The 25,717-nt window shown below is 30.6% G+C and overlaps 1 protein-coding gene across 7 annotated transcripts in view; it reads left to right on the top strand.

Annotated features, from left to right (window-relative positions):
- LOC130676748 (glutamate receptor ionotropic, kainate 2-like) overlaps nt 1–25,717 on the top strand; it is a 277,423-nt gene that overhangs the window by 105,054 nt on the left and 146,652 nt on the right. For all 7 annotated transcript variants that reach the window (XM_057483233.1, XM_057483230.1, XM_057483228.1 and 4 more), the window contains exons 4-5: nt 8,060–8,311; nt 23,901–24,076. In XM_057483233.1, the coding sequence (XP_057339216.1) occupies nt 8,060–8,311; nt 23,901–24,076 (428 nt within the window). The remainder of the gene's footprint in view (nt 1–8,059; nt 8,312–23,900; nt 24,077–25,717) is intronic.

The raw sequence follows: 25,717 nt of genomic DNA, 5'->3' as shown, positions 1-25,717 counted from the left end.
AAATATATTATGATAAATATATAATCCAATATATGTAAAAAACATATATTTTTCAATATAGATATTTTTGCCGCTATATATTTATCACATATTCACCATATATTTTTTTATATACTTTTAACAATATATAGCTTTTCCATGCGGGAAATTATACTGTGAGTAATTTTTATAAAATTTTATCAAAATTCTTTCAAATTCGAGTTCGTTCGGAAGTATTCGGCTCTTTTCCTCCATTCTAATATGAATAGGTTAGAATAAATTACATGACTTTTTGAGGTGTAAGTGAGCATTTCTACACGGAAAGAATTTTTGTATGAATATTGCCATGTCGTTTATTCTAACAGTTACTCTAAATCGAGTAATCTTGGGCCATAATGACTTTTTATGTTTGAATTAAAAAATTTTACTCTTTCAGTGAGTAAAAATCAATCAGATTAATTTTTACTCACAATTACGAGTAAAAATTACCCCTGGCGGCTGTCTTAATGAATTCTCTCTTATTCAATTTTTACTCATAGGTTATGATTCATTTTATAAAATTTATATTGAATTAAAATAAAAATTACAATTAATAGGTTGAAATTTCTATGAAAAATCTAAAACCATCTAATTGCATTAGAATATGACTTAAAATAAATATTTTGAAAAAGAAAAAACAATTTACTCGTATTGTGTTGAAAAAGAAAAGGTACAAAATTTTTTTTAATTTTTAAATAAATATTTAGTTATAGAGCGATAAAGAGATCGTCATTTTTTCCATGCCTACGGTTGTGTGCGTGATATGTAAGTCGTCGCAAGCAAAATAAAAGACATTCAATCGAAGCCGATATTAACCGAAGATTAACGAAGACTACTGAATTATCACTCTGCAGTTTAGAGTCAAAAATACTTCAATAGATTAGAAATTTTATTCGAAGTGCAAGTAATTTTTTGATAACATCAATAGGTTTAAAGAAATGCTATATTGGGGAGTAAAAATTAATACTCGTAGAATGAAAATTGGTAGATTCAGACAAAATATTCACAATAATAATCTGCTGTTAAAAAATTACTTACTAGTAGAGTAAAATATACTCTAGTGATATTAATATTTCAACTAAAAATATTAAAAGTTGAAATAAAAAATACTAATTTTTTGGAATGGCCCAGGATTACTCAAAATTGCAGAGGAATTTCATCAAAAAAATCTTTCCGTGTAGTAACCATTACAATGCCAATATAGGATCTATTCTTATGTGATTATGGGAACTATTCCCATATTCAACAACTAAATATTTATGCTTCAGAAAAGTTATTTATTATCAAGCAACAATCAAACAAAAAATCGATTTTTTGAAAATCCTGATTACCTCTAACCCCTTAAGCAAAAATATCATTTACAAATGATTTAATTTGATAATTTACTCTAATTTCCATCTGCAATATTATAAATCCGAAAAAATCTAGTTGCTTGATAATAAATAATTTTTCTGAAGCATAAATATTTAGTTGTTGCAGCTTAATTTTATGCTATTAAGGCTACATGAAAATCATGTTGCTGCCACATGATTTTTCTCATGCTACTGCAGCATGATTATCATGTAACCGAAACATGACAAATCATGTTGCTGCCACATGATTTTCTCATGTTACCGCAACACGATTATCATGTTACCGCAACATGATTATCATGTAGCCGAAACATGATTATCATGTAGCCAAAACATGACAAATCATGTTGCTGCCACATGATTTTCTCATGTTACCACAACATGATTATCATGTTACCGCAACATGATTATCATGTAGCCGAAACATGATTATCATGTAGCCGAAACATGACAAATCATGTTGCTGCCACATGATTTTCTCATGTTACCACAACATGATTATCATGTTACCGCAACATGATTATCATGTAGCCGAAACATGATTATCATGTAGCCGAAACATGACAAATCATGTGGATGCAACATGATTTCATCATGTTTATTTACCAAGACTGCATTATGTTGCACTTACTATTTATTTTTTTCCGTGTGGGTTGATATTTCATAAACGTACTAGGAATGGTCACCATAATTTTCTCATAAATTTTAACTCCGTTTTTTAAATTTTAATCCCGAAATTAAACACAGCATTGCTGTGGAAGTTATACCAGTTTCTTAGCAGAAAGAATACATATTCTTACCGCAAAAAAACTTGCTCGTTAATATGTTAGATTCCGGAAGCAAAATGACTTTTTTTCACCATAAGTCTATAAACATTCGATAAGATCATTATTTTCTCCAATAAACTTCATACTATTACTTTTTTTTTTATCAAGGACGTAAAAATGAATCATTTTTTCTCCTTAAAAATTTTATAAGGACTGTAAAACAAAAGTTTCTCAAAAGTATCCAGTAATTATACTTTTTATATACTGAACTCAACAGTTTTATCATCGATACAACATATAAATGTTTTTATTATAAAAAGAACAGTAACAATCAATTCAATCTATATTTTTATTTGAACATACATAGCTTCTAGTCTACAAAAGTCTTTAATAGCTCGAGGGAAGTGAGGATAGAGGATGAAGAAGTACTAAAGGTCCTTTAGAAACTCTCCTGACGACAAGTGCTTCATTCCTACGCGTTCCATCGTTCTGTTCTGTTATCTCGTTTATCACGAATACGTTCAACTTTACCCTTAGGGAGAACAAAAGACACATCCAAATAAATTGCTTGCTTGGAAAAAATACTGTCAACTTTTTAACACTATATTTAACTTAGCTGACAATATCAAGCAATTTTTTTTAATGATCGAAAATATTAAAGATAAGTAAAACACATAGGGAGGAATTGAATCAGTCTAGAATAAAGGACATTCGGCAACCGAAAAATTTTCAAACGTTTTGAGGAAAATGAATGAAATAACAATTTTTTATGAATTCCCGGATTGGAGTCTTGAGGAGTATCAATGTGAGCTGTGTAGGGTTAAAACCAATCACAGTTCTTAGTAAGGCTGTGTGAGTATCAGTTCAATCGTATTAGTGCATGCATGCTCCCCCTTCTACTATTTTTTCTGCCCCTTTTCTAATAAATAGGCTAGCGTTCTCTCATTTGAAAACGAAGACGTACAATCCGAATTAAGAGTAGGGATTCAAGGTCAACCGGAAAAGGGTTAATAGTGTTTTATGCTACATGTGGACTAAGGAGCGAATAATTTGACATTCAAGTTGTCGCGAAATGAGCGTAAAGCTCAAGTCAATGTATAACCTTTAAGCGAACAGCGTAATTATGATTTACATGTTCGCTTCTTATATTACTTTTCGGATACATTGTTTTTTGTAAGCCCTGCTATGAAAGTTCAATTTTCAAGAAGTAAAGATCATAATTTTATTTTGAATCAAATTTTTCAAGGATGTTGTTGTCCATCGTATACGATATATATCACATGAGTGACAAGTAATGCGTTGTCATAACGTGTGGTGGCGTTTCACTCACTTCAAGTACAATCGCGTCGTTAGTTATAGAGAGCAAAATAAATAATGTTACTGGTCGTGACATCTTATTACTACGTTAGTATAGTAAAGTTACAACTATAAAGTACAGGTTACTTAGCGCACATATGCGGTTAAGTAAAATGTATAGGTAAGGCTGAGTATATTTGGCGTTCTGACACGACTTATCGCAGGAGCCCTGATTAAACAAAACGATTCACTCAATGATGAATGTATATCAAATTTTAGTTCAAGAATTTTCTCGTAGTATTGATATTTTTAATAATAAAGCTTTAAATTTGCATGATTCTGATTACTCTAGACTTTGATGGCCTGTAAGTATACGAAATATCAAGTTTAGAAATTCGACTTCTTGCACGGAAAAAAATTAATCGTGAATGCAACATGATGCAGTCATGTTGCATTCACATGATGAAATCATGTTGCATTCACATGATTTGTCATGTTGCATTCACATGATAGTCATGTTGCGGTAACATGAGAAAATCATGTGGCATTCACATGATTTGTCATGTTGCATTCACATGATAATCATGTTGCGGTAACATGAGAAAATCATGTGGCATTCACATGATTTGTCATGTTGCATTCACATGATAATCATGTTGCGGTAACATGAGAAAAATCATGTTGCATTCACATGATTTGTCATGTTGCATTCACATGATAATCATGTTGCGGTAACATGATTTGTCATGTTGCATTCACATGATTATCTCATGTTACCGCAACATGATTATCATGTGAATGCAACATGACAAATCATGTGAATGCAACATGATTTTTCTCATGTTACCGCAACATGATTATCATGTGAATGCAACATGACAAATCATGTGAATGCCACATGATTTTCTCATGTTACCGCAACATGATTATCATGTAGCCGAAACATGACAAATCATGTGAATTCAACATGATTTTCTCATGTTACCGCAACATGACTATCATGTGAATGCAACATGACAAATCATGTGAATGCAACATGATTTCATCATGTGAATGCAACATGACTGCATCATGTTGCATTCACGATTAATTTTTTTCCGTGTGGACTTTTTTTTAAGAAATTTAATGCCCTACAAGAATATTCTAGAGCCAAATTTTTATCTCACACGGTTTAAAAGTTACAATATTTTTTATAAAAAAAATGTTTTTGCATGTTATTTAAATGGGAAATTTTAAATAGCTACCGACACCTTTTAAAATTGAACTAAAAATTTTGCCCAAGGGGAGAATTGTTTTCTCGGTACACAGGTCCTTCTTAAGACATACATTCGATAGGTTGGGTTTTTGGCTCACCCTAATCTCTATAGTATTAAAATTGAATTGTTTTGCATCATTTCTAATCGTTTTGAATCGTTTCTTTTAATCATCTAGATTATTTTTTTGACAAGTTCAACTATTTTAAATATTCACTCCTTTTAACCAAATCAACAGATTGAGCCTATCTTCGAACTTGACCTTGATTTTCGACCTAAAAATAAGTATGCCAAGTTTCGTTCGAATCCATTGAGAATTGGAAGGCTATCATCGCCACGCGACGTGTTCGATCCCAGATGTAAATATATATGTGAATACATATAAACTTATGAACCAATGGTATTTTAGGAACCTACTCGACTAATTATGATGGTGATGACAAAATTTTTTGAACAATCCATCATCGGACGAACGCAAGAGCCAGATTTCTATGAAATCTACTGATCCAGCGAATTTGAATCCGCGAAAATCCACTATTTTCTTAGCGGTTCCGTTTTGCCCGCCCTTTACCTAAATAAATATAAAGTTGTTGCATGAAATCACCAGAATCTAGCGTCACACATATGACATCGCAATACGGTCGTCGTCTTGGCAACGGCAGCATTGGCGGTTAAAGAGATTAACTTTCCTATTTATCTCGGGACGTTTGCCATCAGCTGCGAAAATTTTTTTACATCTCGACGCTATAAACAAATCCACCCAACTCCCACACTGGCTCGCATCCACGTCAGTTTTATTTTCATTTTTTTTTTTTCGTTGTTTTTTATTGCATTCCCGTTTTCCTCCGATTGAACCCCCTATTTCTCTTTCAGTAAATTCCGATATAGGAATATAGATTACCCTTTCGATTTAGTTTCACATACTTTTCAGTTGTCATAATCCTCTTTCATGGTATTACATGAAAAAAATATATAATAAAATAAAACCGATTGTCCAAAAACAAAAATTTTGTTTGCATTCAAAATCATCAGAGAACTATTCTGATGTATTTCTAGTATTCTATTTGATTCTATTATTATTTACATTTTTTAGCTGTTGTCAGATGAGTAAACTCTAAAAATTCGACAATTGACTAGTTTCGTAAGCTACTAATGAACGATGCTACTTTGTTATTTAAAAATGAATTATTTGAAACAACTTATGATTAAAACAAATCCAATTTTGTCGGTTTCAAAAAATTTGATTTGCCATAAATGAATTTCGAATGAGAAGTATAATCAATCTAACAACTTTCTTGTCGGTCTCTATATAAATACGTTGATTACTTTTTATTTATTAAAGTGGAATAAAAAATTAGTGTCGAGAGCAGTCAAAAACTAGGGGAAGGGGGGGGCAAAGCGGGCCCCTTAAAATTTTCAAAACTTTAAAAAATATGGGGGCACAGCAGGCCCCCCTGAAATTTTGATAATAAAAAAAATTTTTTTTTTTTTCGTCTATTTACTATAAATCCAATATATTGGCGCATTTTTAGCCCTACGCATGACATCTGGGGCAAAATGGACCAGCCGAAAATTCTGGAAAAATGATTTTTTCATATTTTCTGGCTGATTCTCTTTGTCTGGGGCCAGTTTGGTCATTAAAAATATTCAAAAATGAAAATTTTTTTTTTAGTTGCTAAATTTTTGAAATAAAGTAAAATTATCAATAGTCTAAAAAATTAAAAAACACGTTTTTTGGGTTAAAAATAATGGCAAAAAAGAAATATAGAATTTTTTGTTTAAATAATAATTATTAATTAATCTAATCTGATGGTTGAAAGCCACAAAAAGTAATAACCGGCTTAGGGGGGCTTCCTTGCCCCGGTCTCCCCTAATGAGGTCTAAAATAGACCACCAAAACTGTTTATTAAATATTTATTATTACTATATAAATATAAACATAAAAATTTATTAAGAAAGTTAAAGATAATAGAATTACATTTTAAAGTTATATCACAGCAAACTATTGAAATGATTTTTTATAGTATTAAAATACAATCGTTTTATAGTTCTTTGCAAATATCTCACGTGTAGCTTCGCACTATTTTGTTGTGAACACCGGCACATGAATCATGAGCCCAATTTTTACATTGGCCACATTCAATCCACGGCTCTAAAGATTCCGAGTATAATTTGGCACAAAAAATACAAGCCGTATCATCGACTGATTGTTTTGATTTGCTTTTTCCTTTACCCTCTCCTTCATAATTAATTGTTAAAATAAAATGAAGAATAAAAAATATCAAATCCGAAATTTTTTAGGGGGCCCGCTCTGCCCCTAATTTTTGATTTTTCAATTTTAAAGGACGCAGCATAATGAAGTGAAAATAAGTATCAAGGGTCTAAAAAGAAGTAGACGTGTAAAAAAAATTAATGATATTATAATTATTTCCCTTAAGGGGCCCGCTCTGCCCCCCCCCTCCCCTAGTGTTATAATCCCACCTGATTTAGGCTTTACATCGCTGATATAATTCGCAAAAATCAGACATTTGTTGAATAAAGTATCGTGTATAGCACTTGGGTTAAGTCATTATTCGTCACGCACGTTGTTTTGAACAAGAGTCGTGCTTCCCATGTAAAGACTTACCTATCCCACTCGGTATGCAATGTACTATTGTCTTAATTAACGATAATTTCGTAATTTTGACGAAATGTTATGATTATTTTTTCTGTTCTGCAGATCTTAAACAGATTATTCGCAAACTCTTATATTCTGATCAGAGACAAATTGGTCTGCAATACAACCGTTTATAGTAAAAAATTTTGTGTTAACTTCAACAAAGTAAATTTTCTCAAAGTTTAGTTAACACTTTTATTGAACGAATTTACTCATATAAGATGGGAATCATAATCAATCACAAACATTATTGTTGTCATATAGAAAGCTTTTATTTTTCTTTTTCATTGACGAAGATGAGAGGCGACTAACAGCAATGAAACAGAGAAGCACTTATATACAAGGGAAGTGCGTTAAGACGGATTTTTTTTTATTGACTTAGTAAGAAGTATTTAATAACTTTCTAGCTTTACCATTTCAATATTACATCTATCTATGGCTGGTAAAAAACTTTGTCAGAAATTTGTTGTATATCTGTCCCCTAAAACTAAGCAATTTTTGTGTTATATATATGTATAGCAACATGTTTTTATGTAATGACAATATAACAAAAACAAAAATGAACTTGAGCAAATTTAATTTAACGAAAATCTAGAGAAAGTGAAATAGAGGGAAAAGTGGAAAACAAACTTCTATTTCACTATACAGAGCAAAAACTCCGACTTTCTGCACAGTTTTGTTTTAAGATGTTTTATAATTTGCGTGTTTATTTTTCAGCTTGCCAACAGGTTAAATTCGGCGTGCAGGCAATTTTTGGTCCATCGGACCCCATACTTGGTCAGCATATTCATAGCATCTGTGATGCACTGGACATTCCACATTTGGAGGTCAGGTTGGACTTGGATACAGAGGCTAAAGAATTTAGTATCAATCTTCATCCCGCACAAAGTCTGCTCAATTCTGCTTACCAAGACGTTATGAAGTTTCTTAATTGGACAAAAGTAGCAATTATTTACGAAGATGATTATGGTAATTATTCTTACAATTACGATCATTTGTTACTAGATTCTAGTTCTCGTGTTACACAGTAAGAAATATTTTGCGGATATCACTATTCCAGTATGGGCTCGAACGCCATACTGTATGGTATCGAAGATTTTCATAGGTTACAAATTTGTATGCATCGATGATTCAACCATTGCGGGGATAGTAACATTGGCCATAGTTGTAGCGGACGCCGCAATGTCAGTATGGCCGTCAGGCCCATACTGCATTGCCGTATCCACATTGCTTCTGGCCAATAAACCTAGTCTAACGACATCTATACAGTTTTGGTGGTAAAACGATAGTAAACATTGATTGACATGCCAGAAATTATGGCGGAAAAAACTAGTAGCATTGTGCCCTCGGCATTATAGTATGGGTCTCAAGGCCATGCTGTTTCGCCGTGCCTGTTATGCATACGTGTGAGCAATACAATAGCTCCAGTACTATACATTATAGTAAATAACGCCATAATTCTGGGACTCGTTACAATACTGTCTTGAAATATTTCACATACTATTTTAGTATCTGTCTTGAGACCATACCAGCATGCCCGGGTAAAAAATTTTTATTCATAATCAATTTAGATCTGAATTTCATTTTGAAACTTAGATCGCGACACAAATATGACTTTCATCATGAATTTGAATCAACAACTTTAATCACGACAAAATTATAACTCAGTGAAATTTTAATCCAAGTGATCCAAAGTTTATTCACTAAATTAATTTTACAATCGAAACTGATTTACGTAAATCAAGTACTTGGTAGGAGAAATTTACTGGTAATTTCTGAATCGATAAATTTGACAAAAGGTAAAAATTCAATCAAGTTTCTATCGAAGTCATCTCAAGTCCAATTCAAAGACAATAAATTAATTTTAGAATTGATACGGATTTACTAGACGAAAAGTTGGAGTAAATTCATGATAAAAGTCATATTTGTGTCACGATCTGAGTTTCGTCATGAAATTCAGATCTAAATTCATTATGAATAAATTTTTTTTTTACACGGGTGGTGCTGAACGCCATGCATTTTTTACCGTGTAGATGTAAGAGCTTTTCTCCGAAGTTTTTTCAAAACAGCTTTTTGTAAGAATCGCCGTCGTTGGAGTTACGCCTTCTTTTTAATGTGCGACGTCGTCTCCCACCCAATGCTATACGTCTATATTTTTAGGCTGTGTATATTTATGTATGCATCATTCATATAGATGTAAGAGCGCATGCGCTATAGTTTGATTTTGAGAGAAGAAGGGGCATCCATTAACTCGGAAATGCCAAGAAATTTTCTCTCCTCCGTAGACTAACTGTCCGAGTTAATGGAATTCACCTGTTCTCGATATATTTATATGTAGTTAACATATTTGAAAGTAAATGCCATGATATACACGAAATTCTAGATTTTTAAAAGTGACTCAAAAGCTTTTAACACAAGATCTATTTATATCAAGGAATATTCATCTAGAAGCAATAATACAGTTAATTTTTGTAAGCTATCGATAACAAGCTTCTACTTATACGTCGAGATTAATTAAGTTTACTGGAATAATTTTACATAAATTATAATAATAAGTACTCGGTTATTTTTACCCATAAAAAAATTGAAACTCTAAATTTTTAAAACGTAATTTTTATTTTCAATCAAACAGGCTTCAATTTTTTTTTTATTATTGGAATTTATAAATTCTTTTCATAACTTTAGTATTTATATTTTTTTTTTTTTTGTCCTTTGAGTGAAGAATTATTTTTTCTTTAATGTTCTTGGTTGATTTAAAAAAAAAAATGAAAAGTTCTGTCGTCTATATTGAAACTCAATCGAGAGCATTGAAATAATGCTAGTAAAGTAATGAAGAAAAGAGAGAAAGAGAGAGAGAGAGAGAGAGAGAGAGAGAAAGAGTAGACCAAGAAAACTTTGTGTGGTGGCAAAGAAACAATTAGTAAAATGTGAAGTTAACCGGATTAGTGAAAGTCGACACTCGAGATAATTTAACCAATAAATTATATTTTAAGTTAATGAGCAACGACTAATTTACTCTAATTCTAATCGCAATATGTCAAACGAATAAAATTTATTAAAAAAATTTTTGAATTATTATACTTTTCGGTTTTATACAAAAAATATAAAAGGTATTCATATAAATCATCGTAAAAGTTGTTTTATTAAATAAACAACTTGAATAAAAATAATACTGAAGTTAGCCGACGTCTAACAATTTTTGGATAATTTTTCTCAAGATAAATTATGAAAAAAAAAATATTCAAAAAAAATGCACTTTTAGATTTTTTAATTTTCTAAATGTGGATATTTTTAGTTTTTTTTTTTTTTAAATAATTGATTTGTTTGAAAAAAATCTAAAAATTTTTTATTGCCTGTCAGTTTCCGGATCACTGTTTTATTAAAACTCACACACTCTTGAATGAACTTTGAATAGTTATTTTCGATGCAAGCATTCAAATTATTTTAAAACGTCAAACAGTAGTAAGCTATTCATTACTTTCAACTCTATTTCATTATATTATTGAAACAAAGACATTTAATTTATGTTTCAAATCTATCTTGATGTTTTCTCAAGTTAAAGTTCGGTCCGTTGAACTGGACGAAGAGGGCAGCTTATCTTTCACGGGTTATCTCAACTTGAAGAGTTTCCTAGTAACCTGAAGCAGTTCAGTAAACCACTACATGGGTTACCCAGTACATGACTCTGTGGTGAGGTTAAGACAACTAGAAAAGGGTTAATGTCACTAAGTTTTTCTTTGTGTAGTTTTCGGAACTATACAGCGCCACTTACTTGGCTCCTCATTATGAACCGATCCGACTTATTCCAATTGCAATCGTTTGTTGGTCGTTCCTCGGTCAATGATGGTCTATTAAAGTTGTTTGTCGGTTAATTGTTTATTTATAAAAAAAAAAATTAAAATCAGCCTATAATTTTTTCCATTTACCCAGAGAGGAAAGTACCACGGGCCCAGGCTTGGCCCAGACTTGGCCCAATTTTGTAGAACCTTGGGCCAGGCTTATAAGCCAGTCTTGGCCCAGCCTGGTAGAAGCTTGGAATGATAATCTCGGGCCAAGCCTGGTTGCAAGACCTGGCCCATGCTTGGTTGCCAGACCTGGCCCAGGCTTCCAGGAAACGAATAAACTTAATTTAAAAAAATTTATTATTATTAACCTCGTAGAATTCATGATCATAAACGTTTTAATTATCTAAGGGAGGTAAATGATGTGAAAAAAACTCGGTGGAAATTCTGCTGGACTCTGGGCGCGAACTGCCGTCCTTCTGATTACTGGGTCCGAATGGTAGCTACTGGACGAACCTACTAACGTTGAACTGGTACATTTATATGATCTACTTATATAAACCAGAGGAATATCCAAATTTGGGTAATCCTACCTTGGCCCAAGTCTGGGTTGCCATTGGATGGCGAAGGCTAGGCTACCCAGTCTTGGCCCAAGCCCGGGTAATCATTGTAACGGCCAATGCTAGGTTACCCAGTCTTGGCCCAAGCCTGGCTTGACATTGGATGACCAAGGCTAGGTTACCCAGTCTTGGCCTACGTCTGGCTTGCCATTGGATAGCCAAGGCTAAGTTACCCAGTCCTGGCCCAAGCCTGGGCCAATATAGGTGTACCAAAGCTAGGTTCCCCAGTGCTGGGCCAAGTAGGGGCCCGTTGTTCAACTCTGCCTGCTCCTGTATGGGTTGGCATTTTTTTTTTCAGCGCGTAATTTTGTAATAAACAATCTATTCTAATTGTATGGATACTATTTCAGTGCACTGAAAATTTGTTGAATGAATATCGATAGGTTAGAATAAAAGACAGCTTCTAGTCCTCACAATGACGTCAACCATTGACAAAAACACTCTAAAACCAAGTGTGTATTCAAAATTCACACACTTGCCAAATAACATTGAAACGCCATAAGCTATCTATAGATTTTTAATACACCGTGAAACGTATTTTAAATGACTACAAAAAACTATAGTTTTGCTTATGGCATTGAGCACAGAGCAAATTTAATGTGTTAAAATAATACACTTGGTTTTAGAGTGAAGGCCTAATTCCGACGGCGATTCTTTCAGAAAACTGTTTTGTTTAGTTGGCCGTATCTAAATGCCTAACGGCGTTCAACCAATGATGGAATCGCTTGCAGTGCTAACTTTTTTTCGCAGTACGTGAGTAAAATAGCCGAAAATTTGATACTGATCGTAAGCCCACTCAACGCGGTTGTGCTTGAGATGTGTAAAAAATATTTTTAAAATCCAATTCCTTTATTGATTTACTCTTTAGACACATTTTCAAACTCCGTTGATCAGATAGAAATATTTTCTCCAAACACTCAAACTTGTTATTTATTCTCAACACGAATGTACGTCTTTTTTTGTTACCACTAGCTTAAACTTGGTAACATATATATATAAATATATGTATGTATGTCTACGAGTGTGTGTTTAGATTTCATACTGCAAATATACGAATACCATGCACGTCTGAACATTAGGTAGATCAACTGATGAAAATTGTAAATTTCATTTACGTATCCCGAAAGCATAATAAATGGATAGAACGTCACTTCATTACATCTAACTTACGATTACCGTTTGCTACCTCCATAACTACAGTTCATACTTAATATAACTTATCAGTTAATCCTACATAATTCCCTCATTTACTTTTGAAGCTGCAGACTTCAAAGCGACTAAGAAAAATAGCTAGATTAAATATATAACAGGCTTTATATTTTATCAACAAAATTTTAAACGTTATGTCCACGTCTTCAATTAGGAAAATACTGAAAATTGACTTATCTCTGCAATCAGGGAAAGTAATGTTGGTTAAGTCAGTTTTTTTTATTAAAAATTTTTCTGTACGCTACATTATGGAATATGTAGTATAAAATAGGGTAAAAACTGCTTTTTTCTGACAATTTCGTTAAATATCCGAACAAAGTTAATTGTTTTTTTATTTTAATATTCGAACAAATGGGAACTTATGAATGAATCACTTCCCGCATGGAAAAGCTATATATTGTTAAAAATATATATGGTGAATATGTGATAAATATATGGCGGTAAAAATATGTATATTTATGAATATATGTGTTTTACATATAGTGGATTATATATTTTTTATAATATATTTCTTTTTATATAATGGTTTACATTTCTCTTCACGGAAAGAAAATTATGGGAAGTTTTCCTATGCATTATGGGAATGGTTCCCATAATGGTATGGGAATAGTACCTATACTACTATAGGAATGGTTCCCATATATTATGGGAACCATTCCCATAATGGTATGGGAATCATTCCCATACTATTACGGGAATGGTTCCTATATTGGTATAGGAACTATTCCTATAATATTATGGGAACTATTCCCATAATGTTATGGGAACCATCCCTATAATATCATAAAATTTTTTTTTTGCACAATAGTGTAGAAATTTCCCAAAATTTGAATTTTCTTGAATGTTTTGTGCTGACAAAAAATTCTTGTTAAAAATTTTAATGTTTTTTTGCCAAATACGATTTTTTTTTTCAATGTTTGAATTTTTGTTTTCATGTTTAATAATATTTCTGTGTATTGTAGAAGTGATTACCACATTTCTTTAAATTAATTTTTTCATGATAATATGGGAACCATTCCCATAATATTATGGGAATGGTTCCTATAATAGTATGGGAACTATTCCCTAATATTATGGGAATGATTCCCATAATGGTATAGGAACCATTCCAATTGCTTTATGGGAATCATTCCCATAATATTATGGGAATAGTTCCCATACTATTATAGGAACCATTCCCATAATATTATGGGAATGGTTCCTATAATATTATAGAAAGTATTCCTATAAATTATAGGAACCATTCCTATAATTATAGGAACCATTCCTATAGTGTTATGGGTATCATTCCCATAATTATAGAAACTATTCCTATAATTATGGGAAACATTCCTATAATTATAGGAACCGCTCCCATAATTTATTGTCGTAATTTCTATGATGGTATAGGAAAAAATTTCACAGAATTATCGGAACCGCTGCCATAATTTTCTTTCCGTGTATATATATTATTTTATATAATGCTCAATATATTTTTGTCATATATGGATGTTATATATGTAATTTATAAAGTATAATATAATAAAATTTATATTTATTTTGACTTATATAATTAGTGATATATTGTCTGTATATAATTGATCATACATGGAAGAACTTATATGTTTAAATCTATGGTTTGCGGTATATTGAAGTTATATTTTTCCAATATATTAAAAATTATATTTTTCTCGATATATTGAAAATTATAGTCTTTATATAGCTAAATTTTTTGAAAAGCTGCTCGATAGCATAGAAATGAAAATTACAAACTAAAATGCATGGTTTTTATTATGTAACATACCATAGTACGAAAAATATGTATAGTACCATATATTTTGCAATATATTGGACGTTATATATTGCAAAATATATGGAGTACCATATATTTTGCAATATACTGAAAAAATTATATAAAAAATATACATCATACTGTATATTAATAAATATACTACTTTCAATACAATATATCAATATATAATAAAATTCACCAAGATATACATGCTATGCATACACAAAAAAAGTTATATTGATAAATATATAATTAATATATTGTAGCAATATATTTTTTTTCAATATATTCTCATATATTATTACGGCAAAAATATTCATATTATTCTATATATTGTGCAATATATCACATTGTAATATTCATATATGTTAACATATATTTTTTCACATATAAAGTTCTTTCATGCGGGGAATTTTCAATAGTGTTCATACGTGTTTATTGGTTTTTTCCGTAAGGGGAACCATTATTGTAATATTGTAGTAACCGTTGCCATATATTATGTTAATGATTCCCACAGTATGCGGAATTTCTTAATGTTATCTTAATTTTTATAAAAATTCAAAAATAGCCCAATCAGTTCAAGTCCGTTCTAGTTACACACAAAAAAAAAAATTCTCGACTGAAGGTAAATATTCTTGATTCAAGAATATTTTTTTGGAGACCGAAATTTTCTCAGAAAAAATCGAAATCTTCTCCGACCAAGAAAAATTCTCTTAGCTAAAGAAAATCTTGACTTGGTTCCCGAAAACGTTTGTCTTCAAAAATATTTTCTTGACTCAAGATATTTATTTTTTCTGTGTAGATTAAAATCAGATCAAACTTTTCGACCCGGGTAGTTTGTACAATTTTTATAAAACATAGTCAAATTATTAATAAATTAATAAACAAATAAATAGTCGAAGAAACTTTTGGATTTGTAACATAAACTACACGTCACAACTTTAACGTATCCACTATACGGATTCGTACACACATTTGTACAAACATAGATATACGTAGATATATATTTTCACAAATCCACGTATAATGTGATATATAGACCGAGATATTTGCGTGGATCGTGAGAAGAAGTGACAGTAAAGGAAATCTGCAAGATTTGTTCGGATGATTTGATTTATTTATTTGATCCTCAGATCGTGGTTGAGTAACGCGCGTATATGTATGCACAAATAATCTCGACCAATGTTTACTTGAGCTGATGCCTCAAGATTCTTGCTTCAAGGCATCAACAACTCAGCTATATAAGAAATCATCATCTTAGTTTGTATGTTCCGATTCCACGCTTTTGAATATATATTCGACTGAGCATATATATGGTGTGAGAAAAAAATTTCATACATCAATAATTTTTAAAGGTTCTATACATTCGTCAAAAAAAAATTTTGATAATTCAAAAGCTTGGGTGTAACGACATCCGATTTTCAATTCAATTAAATCCACGATTTAGTATTGGAACCTAAAATGGAGTCGTAGTTTTTTTAGAGCCGGATCATAGGACTCAAAAATTTGCATTTTCAAAAATTATAATTTTTTTCCGAAGAAAGTCGTTTCACCTCAAAGCCTCGATTTTATTTCTACACAGAAAAAATGGATTTCCTGCTGCAAAAAAATTTTACTTTCCCTAAAAGTTTTCTTATCATGAATTGAAAACGAAAATTTTTTTGGGCCGAGAAAAAATTTTCTTGATGGGACTCTATTTTAACACCACTACTTTTACGATGTACAAAAAAGTTAGAAGAACTGAGACATTATTTATTGTTAAGTCATTAATTTTCGAGAGTGACAATCGATATCTGATGAATCGATTGTCTTGCAGACTTTCTTAGGGCTTCTCTGAGAAGTTAAAATTGTCTTCTTTCTTTTTTCAAGATCTAAAAACTGTTCGTTGTTAAAATACTATCTCCTAATGTGATTTATGTTCATAAATAATATATACTTTTATATGAATAATTTACACTGAGAGCAATTGTTTCGAGCAAATACAACGGTATGATACAGCAGCAGAATTGGATCAAGTTTCCAAGTGAACTAAGCAGCCGTCCAATCTTATTTTTTGTTATTTATCTTTTTCTTTCTTTCTGTCACACTTTTTTTGACACTAAACGAACGATTCAACCAATTATCCGGAAGTCCTCCTTAATTCGAGAGTTCTGGCGTGGATAAATTTATCGAATTTCCTTAGCTACGTGTTTGCTTTTATTTATTATCGCCACTTGGAAAGACATTCGACATTGAACCCTTGGTTTTTTTTTTTTTTTTATATTCATTTACATTTTTTTTTTAACACCTCAAGCGCGAGAGTGCTGAGGGTGTTTATGGATAGTTTTTTTTTGACTATTTTACTCACACAAAAATATTTTTACACGCTTTTAATTATACCAAAATAGGTAAAATTGTATACTAGCAAACCCGCATGGAAAAGCTATATATTGTTAAAAGTATATAAAAAAATATATGGTGAATATGTGATAAATATATAGCGGCAAAAATATCTATATTGAAAAATATATGTTGTTTTACATATATTGGATTATATATTTATCATAATATATTTACTTGTATATAATGTTTTGTATTTTTCTATATATATTATCTCATATAATGCTCAATATATTCTTATCATATAAGGATAGTATATATATAATTTATAAGTATAATATAATAAACTTGATATATATATCCATATATTTTGACTCATATAATTAGTGATATATGGTCTCTATATAATTGATTATATATGAAAGAATTTATATGATTAAATATATGGTTCGCGGTATATTGGAATTATATTTTTCCAGTATATTAAAACTTATATTTTTCGCAATATATTGAAAATTTTATTTTTTCAATATACTTTTTCAATTTTTACACAATTTCACAAAAAAAAGTCAAATTTATTATTTTTTCTCCTTCTTTTTATTGATTTTATATTTACTGGCAGTAACCTAAGAAAAGTAAAAAAAGTGCCATATATTTTACAATATATTGGAAACCATATATTTTGCAATATATTGGAAAACATATATAAAAAATATAAAAAATACTATATATTAATTAATATACTACTTTCAATATAATATATCAATATAAAAAAGATATATTAAAATATATATGTAAAACATACATAAAAAGTCATATATTTATAAATATATTGATAATATATTCTAGCAATATATTTTTTTTCAATGTATTATCATATATTAATACGGCAAAAATATAAATATTATTTTATATATTGTACAATATATCACATTATAATATTCATATATTCCATCATATATGTTTTCACATATAAAGTTTTTTCATGCGGGTATAGAAAATTTATTAATGAATAATTTGAACCTAGTATTACCCGTGTAAAAAAAATTCGTTCCAAAAAGATTCCAAAAAAGTTCCGCATGTGGAACTTCTAAACATGAGATAGATTAGAACTTCGAATAGAACTTTTTTGGTTTATCCAAAATTTTTGTTTTTTCATTCATGTTTCTTTTTTCAGCCAATTGCAATCACTCAACAATTCTCGTGGTACCGAAAGTAATAATTGAACAATGTATCATCTCGTCCGTATATTTTTTCTATCGATTCAATAGATATTTGATGATTGATTATGATGTAAATCAAATGTTTATAGTCGATCCATCAATCGCAACTGCTGTGAGATGGATTTCACAGTTGACATGAGATGTTGTCAACTAGTCAGAAATAACGGATAACGTCTATATTTGAAAATTAACCGAGGCAGGAAGGCATTTCTCTAATTAGTAAGCAGGGAACTGCGTTGGGTGAAACAATGCATTCAACTAATGAGATAGAACTCAATTTAAAAGTTAACTCATGAGCATGACCGAATTCTCTTTCTCTATATACTTATTCATGTAGTGTGACTTAAGTTTAATCTGAAATTCAACATTAACAATTTTAATGAAGAAACTAATTAATAAATCTGTGATAAAGTTTACAGTGAATTAAACATAAAAAAATAACATTTTTTGAAATGAAGAATTTGCCAACGGAAATTAATGATTGGTCATCTGTCTGTGTAAAAAAAAACTAGTTCCAAAAAGATTCCAAAAAAGTTGAACATATGGAACTTCCAAACTTGAGACAGATTAGAATTTTGAGTGTAACTTTTTTTGAACTTTACTAATTTTGATAGTAAAAAAAAAGGATTATCTGGGACTTTATAGGAGCGAATTTTGAGTAAAAAAAGAATGTTTTGAAAACTTATTTCTCGGAACGTATTTTTAGTACATTTTACCCTCGCTCCGAAAAAGTTACTATCAGAAACCAATAATCGGGACTGAACTCAGAGTAATTACGGATTTTATTTCGATTCTAATTCACTCGGAGTTCCGGAGTTTCTAAAAAAAATCACTCCGCATACGAAATAAATAAGAAGTTTGTCTTTTCAGCGGAGTCATTCCGGATGGATGCGGATTTTTTTTCAATCTGAATCCACTCTGATCCCGAGTTTTAAAGTTGAAAGAAACTTCTTTCCGGAGTGAATTTCATTCTGAGGGGAAGAAATTAATCATCAGTTATTCCCTGCACAATCACCCCGTATTAACTCGGTATTCAATCTGCGTTCACTCCGCAAATTTTTTACAGTGTGTGAATCAAAGGACGTTCATGAAAAGTTCTAAATTTGGTGTAACAGCATGGCCCTGAGACCCATACAACAATGCCGAGGGCACAATAATACTAGATATTCCCGCCATAATTCCTGGCGTGTCAATCAATTTATACTATCGTATTACCACTAAAACTATATAGATGTCGTTGAACTATAGGTTTATCGGCCAGAAGTAATGTGGATACGGCAATGCAGCATGGGCCTGACGGCCATACTAACATTGCGGCGTCCGCGCCAACTATTGCCAATGTTACTATTCCCGCAATGGTTGAATCATCTGTGCATACAATTTTATAACCTATAAAAATCTTTGATACCATACAGTATGGCGTTCAAGCCCTTACTGGCATAGTGATATCCGCAAAATATTGCTTACCGTGTATGGGAACCATTACCATAATATTGTAATGAATGTGAAACTGATCTTCAAAACATTTGTATAACTAGAAAACAAATGCCTTCTTCTCTTGTTTTATACACGGAAAAAAAAATATTACCCTTGAACGATCTAAAGTATAGTAACTCGTAGATCGTTACCCCAACAATATGTATACTTATGGTAACAATACCGTATCGTTCCAGTAACTATCTATTAGATAGCTGTGAGCCCTATAAGACTTTCCGTAGTTGTTGACTTGTACGCCACATTCTAACCTATTTAAACATCTATTTTCGCGCCTATTTTGTGTATCGGGTATAATTGTTGCTAGCAGATGCTTAATAAATTAATTATTTTATTTAATTATTTGCAACGCGCGTGACGTTAGATAGGGCTCGCAACGATATGGTATAGGTCTCGGAACTATCTACCGTATTGTTGTCAGAACGATACTAGAACGATAGTAGATCTTTGCAGTGACAATCTAGTTGATAACTATTGCCTGTTGTTACTGTAACTATGCAGTATACTTCTCAGAACAATATTTTTTTCTTCGTGTAAAAACGCGACTAGTGTCAGTCAGTCATATATTGACAGCTTAAGGAGGTTCATCGGTAGCAGTAGTTTGCAACTTTTAGAATGATTTCTCTCGTGTAAAACATTCTAAGTAAAATATGAAGTGGAGATACAGTACACTTTTGTGCATCCTTTTACATGCGCAGAAGTATAAAAATGATCCCATAGCGTCTTTTCTCAGACTTGACTACGCTGCATTCTAATTTGGAATATTTTTCCCCTTGAGCATGTGTTGTAGAAAGTGTTTTGAATAATTTCGAGGTTATACATAGTTGGAGATAACAAATAATAAATATTTGTATTGCAGTTATTTATAATTTATACCTTTTATTATTTTAAATATAATATATATTTACCCTTCCCTATACGGTAACCTTATGTTTAACCTATATCCGTAAAGTTTTTATAATTATTTAAATCTGTTGGGCTTCTACTGTGTTTTAAACTTCCCGCGCACTGCAAAGTTGCCAAGTCACTATCTCTCACTTGTCAGGTTATGAGAGAAAGCTTGAAAATCATTAAAAGTAATAAACTTTAAAAATTAATTACAAAAAAATGAATATCGCTCGTTTATGTTTTTATTGAAAAAAATTACTTGTTATAAATTGAATTAATAATTTTCAACTTTTAAAAAAATTTTATAAAAAAAGTATGATTGTTATTTAATAAAATTCTCACTCTACCTACGGTCAACATAAGAAATGCATGTTAAATGTACGATTTTTAATTGTTAATATTTCGAAATATAGTACCGCAAGGACTATTTTAACAAATTCCTACGTATACAGGACACTTCAAAGTATTTGTATCTAAAAATTGAAAGATATTGTAAAAAAAGTGATTATCCGATGAACCTCTTTAACAGCGTACATCTTGTATTCAATAAGCTATCTCTTTGGTTACCTTTCTTTTACGGCCGTTAATTGTGGTGTTATTATTTCTATTTGAAGTGTGTTATCATTGTAGTATAAATGATATTAATTAATTAGTTTGGAATACTACAATATATTGTAATTGTTACCATAAATTTCTCTCCGTGTCCGTATCTCGCTGCATTACCTTGATTAATTTTTCTCAGTGCTACCAAGCTATCGAAAAATAAAAAAATCTTCACTCTCCCCTTTAATACATAAGATATACTAGTATAAAATTATCAAGACCTCATTTAGTATTCTATAGGGAAAAAATTTTTCAATTTAAATCAAATATCTCTCATAGGAAAAGATTTCACTTTATTTAATTAATTTTACTTTTAATTACTAAATTCATAAATTGGAAATTATGCAAATTGAGGTCATAAAAAATCGATGGCTGTCTCATCAGACAAATGTCGTTACAATAATTGTTTTCAAATAGATTTTATATAAATGGACACAGTTTTGTAGATATAAATTTATATTTTCCGAAAGTGAGAAAATTTTAATTATTTTTTTCGCGAGGTCTGAAAAGTATTCAAGCCAATTTTTTAATTAATGTTTATATATATTTTAAAAAGCGACAATTAAATCGGTTAATTAATTTAAAATTAGCAGCAGTAAAATTAAAGTAGAAACTATCGGACATCTTTTCTTTCGAGATACTTGAAAGTAAACTCATTACATTGTCGTTCTTCAGTTAAACTTTTATAAGAGTTATCCGAAGGTTTCTCACCCCCTCGTTGAATTGTCACTGAGAAATCTCAAGTTCGATCTAATCTGAGAAAAATTAACTCGTTGGAAACTCGGATTTTAAAATGATAAGATACATTTTTTTTGTCGATAAAACTTCATATAGAAAAAGGACAAAAGTGAAATTGTGTAGTTAGGTAGCGTATAGAAACGAAGACCTGCAAGTCGAGATGATACCTTGATTATTTAGGCACCAATGCGCCGACGTATCGATTTCATCGAAACCCGTGCGGTTAACGGGTTTCTTTAACGATCTCCTCAGTTTACTATTCTTCCCAAACCTTTATATGATAAAAGTGACAAGCAATAAAAACTTCTTTTTTTTTCAATGCTTATTGCTAGTCTTTGATGAAATATAATTAAAAATTTTTTTTTGTTTGATTATCATTGTTTTCCCTGATTAAACAACTGAATTCGACCGAATTAAAAATTTTAATTCTGTTAGGGGAAGGGGGGGGGGCAAAATGGGATACCCTCAAAATTTCGTCAAAATTTTTTTTTCTCGAAAAACTTTCGAAAATGATCAAAAATGACATCTAGTATCATTTTACACTATTAAAAGCTAAAAAAAAACATTTATATATTTTTTGCGAAAAGTATAAATGAAAAAAATGTACAAATTTTATCGTACTACAAATTTATTTTCATCAAGTATCACAAATTAAGAAATTTATTTCTTTAATTAACTCGAGAACAATAACAACAATAATACTAATAAAAACTCTAAAACTGTAACATTGGTAATCATCATAATTTTAACTGTTACATTGTAACTTTCATAATTTTGTAATATTTTATAACTTTAGTGCTATAATATCACATTATTAACAGTTATGTTAATTTTCTAATATTCAATATTTAATTATTTCTCTTATAAAAATAATTTCTTTGGGATGAAAACTAACTAACATTATTTTTAACATAAGTATTAAAATTTATCATAAATAACGATAACGATATATAACTGATTCATCGTTAATGAAAGATAAATCTCTAAAATTATTCACAATAATCACAGATAAATTGAGTATCGTCGTCCGAAACACGTAAATTTTATTACTTACATCAATTTAGAAAGACATTATTACATCAATTTTAATCACTTGAAAAAAAAAAAAAAAAAAATTTACTTTTTTTTGGGGTATCCCCTTTTGCCCGCAGAAAGTAAAAATTTTTTTTCTGATGGCAGTCTAAAATTCGTTATATTTATTTCAAATAGAATCAAAATGAAGCCAATTTGCGATATTTATGTCCCTAAAAACTAAATTTTCCGTTAAGTATCCCGTTTTGCCCACCCTTCCCCTAATTGTTCTTCATGTAAATTACTTACAAAAAAATTCAACTTAATCAAAGTCGTTTAAAATCCAGAAATTTTTTTTTTTTTACCTTTTTTAGGGGGTACCCCACTTTGCCCGCAGAAATGAAAAATTTTTTTTTTCAACGGTAACTGAAAATTCCTTCTATTTACTTTGAATATCATTAAAAAAAAAAAAAAATTTAGCGTATTTGAGTCCTCGAAAACTTGGTATTTCCTTAAGTACCCCCTTTTACCCCTCCCTCCCCTAAATTCTGTCGAATTCCGCAAAACAGAATTCAACTGGATTTAAAATTTGAATTTGAATTAAACAGAATAAAACCGATTTAATAATTTCAAATTCGTTTTAATTCAGTTCAATTCGGATTCAGAACCAGAAATTGAAGAATTATTTTCGAATTAATCAGAATTAAACCGAATAGAATTATTTAAATTCGTTATAATTTGGACAAATTCCGGTTTTCCACCCGAATTAGTCAGAATTCATTTTTAAGTTAAGTACCGAATTAACAGAATTTATCTGAATTAAATAGAACTAAAAATTTAATTCTGTTTGATTCGATCGAATTCAGTTATTTAATCAGGGTTTTACTTTTCTTATTTCAGGCTTAATAAAGTTACGAGAGTTGGTGAAATCGCCCAAGTTTCATGAACTAGAAGTACATATGAGACAAACGGATCCTAATTCGTATAAAGAAGTATTGGCTGATATCAAAACGAAAGAAATACATAATTTTATCATTGACACCAAGCCAAAAAATATGCATCACTTTTTACGAATGGTGAGTAATTATTTTTATTGTATGCAAATACAATTATTTTATATAACAGGAGGGCAAAGTAGGGCCCTTGAAATTTTCAAAAAATTTTGCGGCAAAGTAAGCCACTCAAAAATTTTCTATACGTCAATAAATTCGGATGGATAATAAGCTTATCGAAATTTCTTATGTAATGAGGGCTAAAATAGGCCACCAAAACTGTTCATTAAATATAATTTATTAAGAAAGTTAAAGATAATAAAATTACGTTTTTAAGTTATATCGCAGCAGACTATTAAAATGATTTTTTTGCAAACATGACACGTGTAGCTTCGCACAACTTTGTTGTGAACACCGGCACATAAATCATGGGCCCAATTTGTAAATTTTCTTTTGCTACGGTGCAGACGTATATTTATGTCCTTCTTACCAAAAGCGTAGAGCAAGGGGGCTTTTACGTATGATACTCTCCATTTAAACTTTCAGGTGCTCTGTTACCTTTACTACCTGTATACAATAAAACCGAGGGCACTCATAATTTTCTATATTTTTTTCTCTACAACTTTTATATAGCACTTTTTGCCGAAATTTATTAAATTCTTCGATAAAACGATAATCAAAAGTGTTTTTTATTTTTTTTTCACCTGTCTAATTGAAATTTTACTTTGATTTTTTGGCATATGTTTTGTAATCATGTTCCGAAGCTTACCTCAAAAAATCAGACCTGGCGGACTTGTTTCCGTTTCGGGGGTCTATTTGACTGGACTAATTAGACACATTGAATCTATGGCTCTAAAGATTCTGAGTATAATTTGCCACAAAAAGTACAAGCCGTATCATCTACCAATTGATTTGATTTGCTTTTTACTTTTCCCTTTCCTTTGATTGTTGTCTCCTCCGTCGTTTTAATATCAAATCCGAAATTTTTTGGAGGGCCCACTTTGCCCCTAATTTTCGATTTTTCAATTTTAATGGACACAGCATAATGAAGTGAAAATAAGTATCAAAGGTCTAAAAAGAAGTAAACGTGTAAAAAAAATTAATGATATTATAATTGTTTTCCTTAAGGGGCCACTTTGCCCCCCCTCCCGCTCGAAATAAACTCCGTCAAATGCCTACTATTGACCTCATTAACTTTTTCATTAAACACTGATTTTTTTAAATAATTGGACACAGTGTTCAAATTTTCTTAAAGTGCTATAATGCTCCCTGCCCGAAATTTGACAAAAATGTGATATATTTCTACTCTATAAATAATTTCAAATTTATTCATAAAATTCAACAAGTACAGTAATCATTTTAACGATGAAAAATAGTTATATTTCATTGACATAAATTAAAGTGCTTAGAATATATGTTTCAATTACTAGCTTATATATATATATATATGAACTATAAATTAAATGTCACTGATTTTCTTTAGCAAGAATTCCTCTTGTTATTATTTGTCAAGTCATTGAGTTTGCATATTAACGTCAAATTTTTTACAGCGCACTATATATATAAATGATATATACCGCTGAATATTATACAATATTACAGTGTAATATTTCCTGCATGAAAACCCCAGGGACAATATTTTTAACACGTGACTGATGTAAGTTTCTCGTGTTACTCTACCGAATCGATACGAATCGTACGTTAAATACGTTTTCAAGTGTCGCT

This window comes from Microplitis mediator, chromosome 10 (assembly GCF_029852145.1).
Source record: "Microplitis mediator isolate UGA2020A chromosome 10, iyMicMedi2.1, whole genome shotgun sequence".
Classification (NCBI taxonomy): Eukaryota; Metazoa; Arthropoda; class Insecta; order Hymenoptera; family Braconidae; genus Microplitis; species Microplitis mediator.
Note: the sequence above shows the minus strand (reverse complement) of the source record. Positions and strands in the feature narration are given on the sequence as shown.